The sequence below is a fragment of the Pteropus alecto genome, unplaced genomic scaffold (genome assembly GCF_000325575.1).
Source record: "Pteropus alecto unplaced genomic scaffold, ASM32557v1 scaffold205, whole genome shotgun sequence".
Classification (NCBI taxonomy): domain Eukaryota; kingdom Metazoa; phylum Chordata; class Mammalia; order Chiroptera; family Pteropodidae; genus Pteropus; species Pteropus alecto.
This window is the reverse complement of record NW_006436672.1, coordinates 613418-624829: the sequence shown is the minus strand read 5'-3', so window position 1 is coordinate 624829 and position 11412 is coordinate 613418. Positions and strand designations below refer to the sequence as shown.

The following is an 11412-nucleotide window of genomic DNA, read 5'->3' as shown; positions in this document are numbered from 1 at the left end:
ATGTTTGAAGATATTAAATAGATAAAAAAATTATGGAACAGTATACATGGCACGATTCCGTTGTTACTTAAAAACAAAACATATACATACATGTGGGTAGAAAAAAATTTGAATGGATATAAACCAAAACATGAATAGTAGCAGTAGTGATTGTAAGTGATTTTTATTTTCTTTGGTATACTTTTCTAAATGTTCTTTGGTGAACACTGTCCATTTCAAATAAAAACAACAAAGCTATTTCCATTCTAGGGAAAAAAAGTCAGTGGGACTTATAACTAATATTTAAATCACATGGAAAATAGGATTTATTTGATCATAAACCTACCAGGATTCTCTTTACTGTAAAAAGACAAACACCTGTAAATGTATTACATAAATATGCTGTGAACTATTATAAACAATTAAAGCAACTTTGCTTCATGAGATACTTATGAAAATTTCTCTGTAAACTAAACTTTCTAAGAGAAATTATATTTGAGTTTGTTACTTAAATCGTATTTCAAATCCTTTTGGGTTTGTTCCCTAATTTATCTTGTGAAAATCCAGACTTTTTGCTTAAGGTGAGATTTTACTTTTATTTAGCTCTGAGAAAGGAATCTATCGTGCTTTAAGTAACTAAATGATCTGGAATTCTACTTACTGAAAATTAAGTATTACGATTCATACAGCCAATGTTTTATCTCTGTTTTCTGCAAATTCACTACAGGTAAGATGTATTCCGGAATTTAAAAGATGAAAACATATGTCTTTTAAGTATTGACCAGCAAGAGCCACTGCAGATAGAAACAGCTTTATTTTTTCCATTTGAGCTCTATCAAATGGACTGTTTAAACAGCACATACAAGAGCAAAAAGTACCACATGCAAACAAACTTGTCTTGTCTTATAGTCACCGGTTTTCTTTTGGAAAAGAATACAAATTCGAACAACTTCTAATTTAAACATTTCCCAATTGTTTCCATTTTATGTCCCTTTGCTTTAAAGTTAGCATCAATAGACATATTTTAGGTAAGTCATCATATTCTTTCTCATCTTTATTCATAATGAAATAATATAAAGCCTATAAATCAAACCATATATTGTTCCAAAATCTGAAAAGGTTCATTTACATAATAGACCCCTATATGTTGAGAAACCACACAACTGATATTATGCAAGTTATAAAAAAAAATAGAATAAACTGTTTGAAAGTAAACAAACAATAATTTCTTATCTAAATAATTTTAATCAAATGAATATATTTATCTGATAATAGCCTCTCTCTTTTAGAATATAAAAAAGTGCTCAGATTATACTTTTAAAAATAAGATAATGAAATTCTCATCATAACCAAAATAATTTAAATAAAGATGGTAGCATGGGGAATCTCTAGTACATTCTGATCCCCAACACAGCAAAGTAGGTACAAATTTATTTGAAATCAGAAAACGATTACAGCACTAAGATTATAAATGCAAAGCTTCCAGCCTTGAAAAGATATAAACTGTCTTTGAAAGGTTCTCATGTGTCTTTCTCTAGATGAAAGCCATTAACATAAAGTCAGATTTCTCGGCTAGATTGCTTGTCAACTGACAAAGTCAAGTCACTCTCCTTGACTGTCCTTTTTAACCCACTGTCAATATTCGCTCAACTAGGACTCAGAAGAATAATTTGCCTTTTGAAAAAATTTTCCTTATTGGGATCAGAATAGGACTTTCAAAAACAACAACAACAACAACAATAAAAAACACATAGAAATAGCAACTGAGCAGGAGAATCTTTGCACCCGAGCTCTGCTGGAGCAGACCGAGAAGCCGCCCTCAGGACGAGCATCACAGCCCCCAGACAGGGATGGTTAATCGTCTTCCTCTGAAGGGACCCTTTACTGAATTCTGCAGAGTTGTGGTAGGATTCGTTTTCTCCTCACTTGAGACTCCAGGGTAGATCTTCATGGCCACCACCCTACATGCTAATCACTGAGACGAAAGGAGGTGTAAGACGCGGCTGACATCAGCCTGGACAACCAAATGTCCAGGGGACCGAACACTGGCCCCCTTGCTGACTTCAGCAACACCGAGGTTACTCATGACACTTCTGAAATCCTATCTTGAAATTTCTTTCTAATTGCAGATGTCCATAACTGATTGAGAAAACAGAACAGGGTGTAGAGCGTAATTCTATTTACATTAAAATTATATATGTGTGTGTGAGTGTGTGAGTGTGTGTGTGCGTGTGTATGGCAATTCTTTCTCTGGTATGGCAGGATTTCAGATTATTTTTACTTTCTTATTTATATTTTTCTTAATGTTTGAAATTGCTCACAGTATCATTTTTGTAGTCATAAAAAATTAAACTATCTTCATTTTAGAGGGGGAAAGAAAAAAATATTCTACCGATTCTGAAGGCAGTTCCAAATAAGAGTCCATCAAATGCTCTTGAGAGACTATTCTGAAGGACAAAATTCCAGAAGAACGTAAAATCCACGCTATCGGAGAAAATGGCTCTGTTCGCTACTCTAACCCCAGTTAGCAAAGTACCTGCACACGGCAGGGGTTGCACACACGTTCTGAATGAATACGTACAGTTTATTTGGATTGGATGTTCCATTTCTAGATGTTTGACTTTTAAAATCATTGTTTTCTAACGTTTTATTTAAATTCAGTGCATTCAGAAGTTTAAAATCAGCAGTGGAATTAAAACTACTAAGTTTTAGAATATGGTTTTCAAAAAGATCAATCATACAAAATAGACAAATGGGCAAAATGGGGACTGAAAAGGATTCGGTGGCCAAGCAGTTGGCAACAGAGGGTGGGGATCGGCTGAGAAAGAGCACAAGACGATGACCCACCCCTGTCCTTCACCCTGTGCCCAACACCACTCGACCGTAACTGTGAACCAACATGTCTGGTTCTCTCCCTTCCTCCCAGCACAGTGCCGGCCACCCTGACAGTGGTGGACATAGCACATCTGCTGAATGGGCAAAGGACCAAACCAAAGGAAGTGAGAGGGAAAGATGGCCGCTTCTGCTTCAAATGACTAGTGTAGCATCTCTCTCTGACACCCCAATCAGTGGGCCAGAAACGGATTCTTTAGGTCAAAATGATTCCCAATCAAATGTGACTCGTAGTATAGCTATACGAGTAATCAGATATTAACTAATTTTTAATCAATAACCAATGACAGGTGTCCTGAGTTGTAAGGAATAAAAAACTAGTGTATATTTACTTCTGATGAGGATTAGGTGAAGGCAGGAGCCAACATTTTTCTTAAAAAGCTCCATTTCTTAGATTTTTAGAAATAGAACACATGATATAACTAGGATAAACAGACTTTATTGTCTAAATTGGGATGCTCAGAGTAAAAGGGAGCAGTAGCAATAATTATTCTAGGCAAAAAAAAAGTCATGCCAAGACAGCAGACATGAAGAGCAGAATCGTCCTGGGTAAACAGACACCTGGTGCCAACACATCCTTCTTTTAACATCTGCATTTTCTTTTTCTGAATTCTCTACTGAACTACATAGCATTCGGCAGTAACTTAATATTGAACACTGAGTAACAGCAGTTTTGTTCTCTTGAGAAGACATTTTCTAAGTGATGAAATAGACTTTCTACCTTCGTTCCCACACTGAAGGTTTTTTAACATAAACTCATGTTTTAACTGGATTTGAGGAAAGTGTTTTGATTTCTCTAACAGAACAAAATCAGTACGACTGTAATTAAATTACTTAAGATTCACTTATTAATTTTACTTTCCAAAATATTAACAGTAAGAAAAGCTTACCATTTCTTGTTCATAAAACCAACTTCCAAAATGATAAACCCCAATTATAAGGCTCAGTTGTAACATTTTAAAAACCTTTATATTAACCATGAGATGCCACAAATACATTGCCACAAAGTGTTTTAGAAAAGCCATATAACAGTCAAAATAAAAACTCATAGTCAAACTTGTGGACGGTTCCGGGATCCCCCGAGCGATGCATCTGGACGGTGACTCAGACCATGGCCGGGCGGGGGGCCAGGCAGAGGCAGCGGCGCCTCTCAGCTCCTGAAGAGCAGCATCCGCTCGGCACAGGTCTGCCCCACCAGGCTGGCGTACTGCAGCACGCTGGCCTCCTCGCTCGGGTCTCTGCGCTGTTTCTTATATACCCCGTAAGGCAGTATGGCTTTCTTGTGAAACACCTGCAATCGGTCAGGCTCCTTACTGCGACCTTCGTCCACTGCGGTAACAAAAGACACTGATTAAAAAATAGGCACTCTTTTCATTTTCTAATTTAAAAATACTTATTTGAAATATTAAAATTCTCCATTAAAGTGTCCTCTCTAAAACCGGGAAGCCACAAGCAAAAGAATGAAACCAGACTGGTATCTGACACCGTATGCAAAAGTTAACTCAAAATAGATTTAAGACTTGAATACAAGACCTGAAACAATAAAATACACAGAAGAAAACACAGGCACTGAACTTACAGACCCTGGTCTCAGAGGAGTTTTTGTGAACTTGACCCCAAAGCAAGGGAAGTAAAAGCAAAAATAAATGAATGGGACCACATCAAACAAAAAGCTTCTGCTCAGCAAAAGAAACCATCAACGAACCAAAAAGGTAACCAAGCGAATGGGAGAAGATCTCAGCAAATCCTCTCATAAGAGACTAATACGCAAAATACAGAAAAAACTCATCCAACTCAACAGCAAAGGAGCAAACAATCCAATTAAAAAACGGGCAGAGGACCTGAACAGACGCTTTTCCCAAGAAGACATACAGAAGACGGTCAACAGATACATGAAAAGATACTTGACCTCTCTAGCTATTAGGGAAATGCACATCAAAACACAATGGGATACTACCCTGCACCTGTCAGAATGGCTGTTAGCGATAAGACAAGAAATAACAGGAGCTGGAGAAGAACATGTAGAGAAAAGGGGGCCCTCCTGCGCGGCTGGCGAGATCGCAAACTGGGGTAGCTACGACGGGAAACAGTACGGAGGTTCCTCAAAAAATTAAGACGAGAGCTGCCACCTGCCCCAGCAATCTCTCTTCTGGGTTATCGACTCCCCAAAACGGAAAACACTTGTTGATAAAGATATATGTACCCCTATGTTCACTGCAGCGCTATTCACGGTGGCCAAGACATGGAAACAACCGAAGTGTCCTTCAACAGAAGAATGGATATAGAAGATGTGGCACATACATGCACTGGAATATTACTCAGTCATAAAAATGATGAAACATTGCCATTTTCGACAACACTGGATGAATCTTGAGAGTATCATGCCAAGTGAAATAAGTCGGATGCAAAAGGACAAACACCGTATGATTTCACTGACACATGAAAAATACAACAGAAAACAACAAGCGAACAAAGAAAACAAACAAACAGAGACACAGACGCAGTGTTGTGGTTCTGGAAGGGAAGGGAGGTGGGTGTGAGCAGGGTAAAGAAGGCCAAACATTTGGTGACCGAAGGAGACGACTCTGGATGGTGAGCAACACGACATACAGATGATGCATTACAGAACCATACACCTGAAACTTACACGCTATTAACCAATGTCGCTCCCACAAATATAGTTAAGTAAAAGGCATCCTCTTTGAGTAGGATGTTCACACGAGGCTGAGCGGCATTAAGACTAACTCGAGTATGTTAATTAATAACAAGTGGGACACACACACAATTTTTTTGGATTTTCTATGAATGTAAGGCTTTTATGATTTAAAAAATAGTTGTTTTTTAGGTTGATTGAGGCATTTATCTCTTTGCTAAATCTGGATCTTCTAGAAATGAAAAGGGAAAGTGCTAGTTTCCTTTTCTATAAATCAAAAAGATTGTTTTAGATTTCCTGGGGTCCTTCAGCCATAAACTTCTTCTCAAGGTCAGTGGTCAACTCTCCACAATATTCACTATTAGTTAAACACTTTATTGGATGCCCACCTCATGCAAGGCTCTATGCTTTAATACTTAGATTACATCCCTGACTATTTTGTAAAGAAAGCAACAAATATTAACTGTCTAGTCTTCCTCAGCTGATATGTCATCTCTATCAGATATTCATTAACTAATCAGGATAAATCATCCAAGATCAGTCTGAGAAGAGACAGAAGTAGCACTATACCTGCAAGAGGAGGACAGATCCCATTCGACGGACTCGTCTCAGGTAGCTGACCTCAACTACCTATGACAGGGTGAGTCAGGCCATTCTAAAACTGACTACATTCTACACCTCTTCAGAAATTTGTAACGGGGGATGCCAGCTGATCATGCACACGTAGCCGCGCAAAAGTTAGACACTGTCCGAGAAGACCACGTCCTGCCAGTGAGAGCCCAGGCTGAGAGGCACGGAGGAACGAGAGCGGGGACACCGAGGACGCCAGCCAGAGGGTCCTCGCCTCGCAGAACCGGATTTTCACTTCATCCAGGACGTATTCGCAGGGATCAGGTGAAGTACCAAGTGGCAGGAGAGGGGCCCCCCTCAAAGCTGCTGTCCCCGGGCCTGTCTGCCCTCAGCTCCCCTGCCCGCCTTCTGCTCTGCTCTGTGCTGCAGGAGGCCAGGGCTGAGGCAAACCGAAGCCAGGGCGTCTCACCCCAAACCTCCCTTTCTCTTCCCCGGCTCTCTGCTCCTGAAGCTGTCGAGGTTCCAGCTTCCACCGGTGGCCCTGGCCCCGGGCCCACTCTTCTCTGCACTGCGGGGTGGGGGTGGCTTCCTGCTGTGGCTGATCTCTAGGTCACCCTCTGCCTTGCGTGGCTCCCAGCAACACCACTGCCTGTGACCACCAGCCCCCTGTGTTGACTGTTCTCTGCTGTAAATACTTTGGCGTTCCTGGCTGGATACACCAACTTCAAAATATGTACTGTTTCCTACAAATTAGTTTATCCAGCTGAAGCAGAAAGCAAAGGAATATTGAACATTTACTAGGTTGCCACGTCCCTTACCAGGGCAAGTGATGAGTAAAGGAAAACAGGCCAAGCAACCTGGTTCTTGCTGTCAATTTCGAACACTTAATGTCTGCATTGAATGTACTGCAACACAGACAACTATCCCGTCGCATGGCTATCAATGCTGCTAGCAGGAAAAGGCAGACCGAGTATGCCGACAGTCTACCACAGACAGAAAGCTATGACCATCCGTGAGAACAGCTAAGGGGAGCCGTGAGAACACTAGCAAAACTGCACAAAACCTAAATCTAAAACCTTGGATGTGTAAAAATTGGAATTTTAAAGTATGTCTATATTTAACTATATAGAAGGATGTTTAACAGTTTAAACCTTTATCTTAAAATATTTTAGGACAGACATCCTTTGGGATTTGAATGAATGGAACATTCTAACAAATAAAAACATAAGAGTTGATGCGCCATCATCTTATTTTATCTAGAACGAAATGCCACCCTCTAATTTTTATTGTTTCCTAGTATGACATATAAAAATGAAAATAGAAGATTAGGAGAAAACCCGCCATTGTCTATAATAAACTGTTGCAAAGTGTATCCCTCCTATAGAGTAGGAAAGTGTACTGTTTCATTTATTAAACATATAGTTAACCCTTGAACAACTGGGGTTGGGGCACCACCCCCCGCAAAGTCAAAAATTCACATAAAACTCTTGACTCCTCCAAAACTTAATAGCCTTCTTTTGACCAGAAGCCTTAAATAACATAAACAGTTAATTATCACATATTTTGTATGTTACATGCATTATATACTGTATTCTTATAATAAAGATAGAAATGTTAAGAAAACCATAAGAGAAAACACATTTACAGTACTGTACTGTATCCATCGATACCATAAGTTTACGTCGTCTGTTTACAAGATGCTTTATGATATCAAACACTGTAGATGTTCTATACGGGTTACTCACGCTAGACATCCAAAATGAAAAGATAATGTGAAAAGAAATTCATATTTAGTTACAGGTATAATGAGTCATGCACTGATAATGAAGCTGCAGCATTATGACTGCTTTACGGCGGCCTAGCCCAGGCTATCCACTAACAAATGAATCATTATAAAACCTTTATGCCATAGAGTATTATAGCCATATTTATAATACAGTATTGAAAACACTGTTACATTTTTTAAAAACCTACTTACCTGTGATGATAGGTTCATACTGCAGCTTTCCCAATTACCAGAGAGAGAGGCACGCATACTATATCGGAATGCAATTCTTTGCAAACAAAATAATAAAACGGTATGGAAACGAGCATATTATTAATTTCGCATGAACTGTCACTCACCGCATGCAAGGAGAGGCTCTCCACTTCCACACGCGTCTTGCACACGATGAGCACTTGGGCGATGACGACGACGACGACGACACAAAAACATCTCATACAGTTCCTGCCACACTGCTGTCAGATTTTCACACAAAGACACACACACACACGACGGCTGTGGCACGATTACTCACTGCTCATCAAGTGGCAGTGGGTCATCACGAAGGTCTGCATGCTGAGCGCACTGAGGAGGAGGAGGGCTTGGTCTTGCCGTCCCTGGCGGACGGGGCTGGGGGGAAGGCAGGGGACCCGGGTGAACTTTACAGAAATAGGGTCATTTCTGTCTGATTTCTGTGCTTTTCATGTTTCTACGCAGTGCAGTACCGATCCTTCTTCCACTTTTTGCTTTAATCACAAGCAGTTCTGAACACTCGGACCCTGTCCCCTGTCTGCCAGAGTCTAGGGTCAGCCTCTGCTCCGGCGCCGCCTCTCCCTCATCCTCGTCGCCTGGCACCGGTTCGGAATCACCAGCCGTCTTCGCCTCCACCGAGGCGCCTTCTATGAATTCCTCCAGTGTGGTGTCTATTAGCTCCTGAATTCCTCCAAGATCCATATCTTGAAACCTTCCATCCCCCTTTTCTTTTTTGCCTTATCCACTATCTCTTTCGTGATTTCCTTCACTGGCTCTACCATAAATCCTGTGAAGTCGCACACAACATCGGGACCCGGTTTCCTCCAGCAGGGATTTACGGTCGGGGCTTGACGGCTTCCACGGTGATGGCATCTGCAGAGGTGTGCTCCCTCCGGACCTGGTGACGGCATCTGCCATGGTGTGCTCCCTCCAGACCTTCACGACGTTCCATCAGGGTTCTCCTCAAGTGTGCACGGACCTCTCCAGAGCGCCTACCCTGTGTGACAAGCCCTAAAGGTCCTTACGAGCCTGAGCCAGAGGCTACATTAGAAACACTGTCTCTGGGGGCAACCTTTTGGTGTTGAACTTCCGGGGGTTTGGCGGCCGGGTGCACCGTCTAACATCAGAACTTTAAAAGGCAGTCCCTCACTGGCCAGGTACTTCCTGATTTCAGAAACAAAGCATCAGTGGAACAAATCCGGAGAAAGGATTCTCCCTGTCCAGGCTTCTTGTTGTATGTACTACCAGCGTCTGGCAGGTGGCGGTTATGTTTTCTCTTCAAGGCTCGGGGGCCAGCAGCTTTATAGAGGAGGCCGTCCTGATCACACACCCGGCTGCATGTGCACAAAACAGCAGAGTGAGACTACCCCTTCCTGCCTTCAAGCCTGGTGCTTGCTTCTCTTCCTTACCAATAAATGTCCTTTGTGGCGCTCCCCCCTGGGCCCCTGGAACAGGGCACTTTTGTCTGCATTAAAAGCCTGCTCAGGCAGCCATCCTTTCTCCTCAATGACTTTCTTAATGTCGTCTGAGAACTTGTCTGCTGCCTCTTGGTCAGTAGAAGCTACTTCTGTTATCTCTTCTTCATTTTTTAAGCCAAACCTCCTTCTAACATGACCAAACCATCCTTTGCTGGTATTAAATTCTCCAACTTTAGATCCTTCTCCTACCGTTTGCTTTAAGTTGCCACATGATGATGTCTTTTTCTTGAACCTTATTAGAGTCCAAAGAGTCGGCCTTTCCTAGAGCAATCCTGAGCCCACATAAAAGCTACATTTTCAGTACACGATAAAAAGGTATTTTGCAAGAAGTGCAAGGTTTTCGTGCCTGCTGGTGTAGCTGCAATGATGACTTCACAAATTTCCTCTTTTTTTTCCCCCCACAATGGTCCTTTATACTGGATTCGTTTATCTTGAAGTGGGCAGCTGCAGCTGCCAGCCTCGATTTACACAATGTGTCAAGCAGCTCAACTTTTTCTTGTAATGTCATGACTTTTCTGTTTCTTGGGAGCACTTTAAGCATTACTACTAGTGGCAATTCGTGTTGGTCCCATGGTGTTACTCAAGGTAGCACACTGAACACGATGAAAAATACTTGAGAACGGCAAGATCACTTTTTACTTTGACACACAATTTACTAGAGACAAACTGCGCAGATGATCAGCATCACATGGCTTTTTAAGCAGTAACTCACAACACCTGAGCTCACCATGAGCACAACAGAAGACGGCCATGACATTATTACAGTAGAATAGCCTGAGATTATTAATTTTATGCAGTTATGATTTAATAATGCATCTTTACATTTGTTTACATTTTTCTTGACAGCAAATGGTGCCACCACATACAGTCTGTGTATAAGTTTGACAAATTTTAACAATATCTTTGTAATAGATTTGTGTATATTTTATGGCAGTAAATGACAAAATAGACAAGTATCTACATATATTTTATGCATTCATATATTTTTCGTAATTTCTTTCTATTTCTAGGCTATATGGTTCATCTGCAAGTTTTTCAAATTGTCGCAAATCTCTAAAACATTTTCCGATATATTTATTGAAAAATATCCACATATAAGTGGACCCACACAGTTCAAACCCATGTTGTTCAAGGGTCAAATGTACTTCATTTTTACTTATTAAGATTAGAGGAAGGCTTTAAAAGTATATGCAAATCAAATTTTTGGGCAACACTACAAGTTTCAAACACCGAATTCCAAACTGGTTGTGATGCTATGATGGCCATGTATATCTGAGTTACCTGAAATTTCTAAACTAATTTATAGCATTTTCAGAGGCTGACAGCACAACATTCTTAAGCAGGATACTGACCAGCTATTCGCATAGTCACAAAGTGGTAAGAGTGATTTTCGAAATGCTCTCCTCGCTCTCTTAATACATCCTTGCCACCTGGAGACGTAAGGATGTTTGGTCTCAGTGTGCAAACACCTGGGAAGTTCATGAGGTCGTTACTGTTCTTTAATTTTACAAATAACGTGGTGCTGATTTTATCATCAACTCACCGGATTATGCTGAGATCCAACTGAAACTTTTCATTAATTTATTGAAATACAAATTAGTTTTCTTAATTACCCTACATTCTTAAGTTTCCCATTATCACACATGGACTTTTAGTTTTTTAAAAAAGGCACTGAAACATCACAGAGATTAAAAAGTAGCACTAAAGCATTCTCTCTCCCACCTAAGAAAACTTAAATTGCAACTCAAACAAGGAATATAAATTTAGAATTCTGCCTACCCAAAGATACCACACTATCAATCTAAAATTGCTAGTACTTTAGAAAA

The 11412-nt window shown here is 40.6% G+C and overlaps 1 protein-coding gene across 6 annotated transcripts in view; it reads right to left on the bottom strand.

The window, feature by feature from the left end:
- Positions 1-774: 774 nt before the first annotated feature.
- Positions 775-11412, bottom strand: part of ATE1 (arginyltransferase 1) — a 136465-nt gene continuing 125827 nt past the window's right edge. For all 6 annotated transcript variants that reach the window (XM_015590646.2, XM_006913502.3, XM_015590645.2 and 3 more), the window contains one exon: positions 775-4200. In XM_015590646.2, the coding sequence (XP_015446132.1) occupies positions 4022-4200 (179 nt within the window). In that variant the 3' untranslated portion in view covers positions 775-4021. The remainder of the gene's footprint in view (positions 4201-11412) is intronic.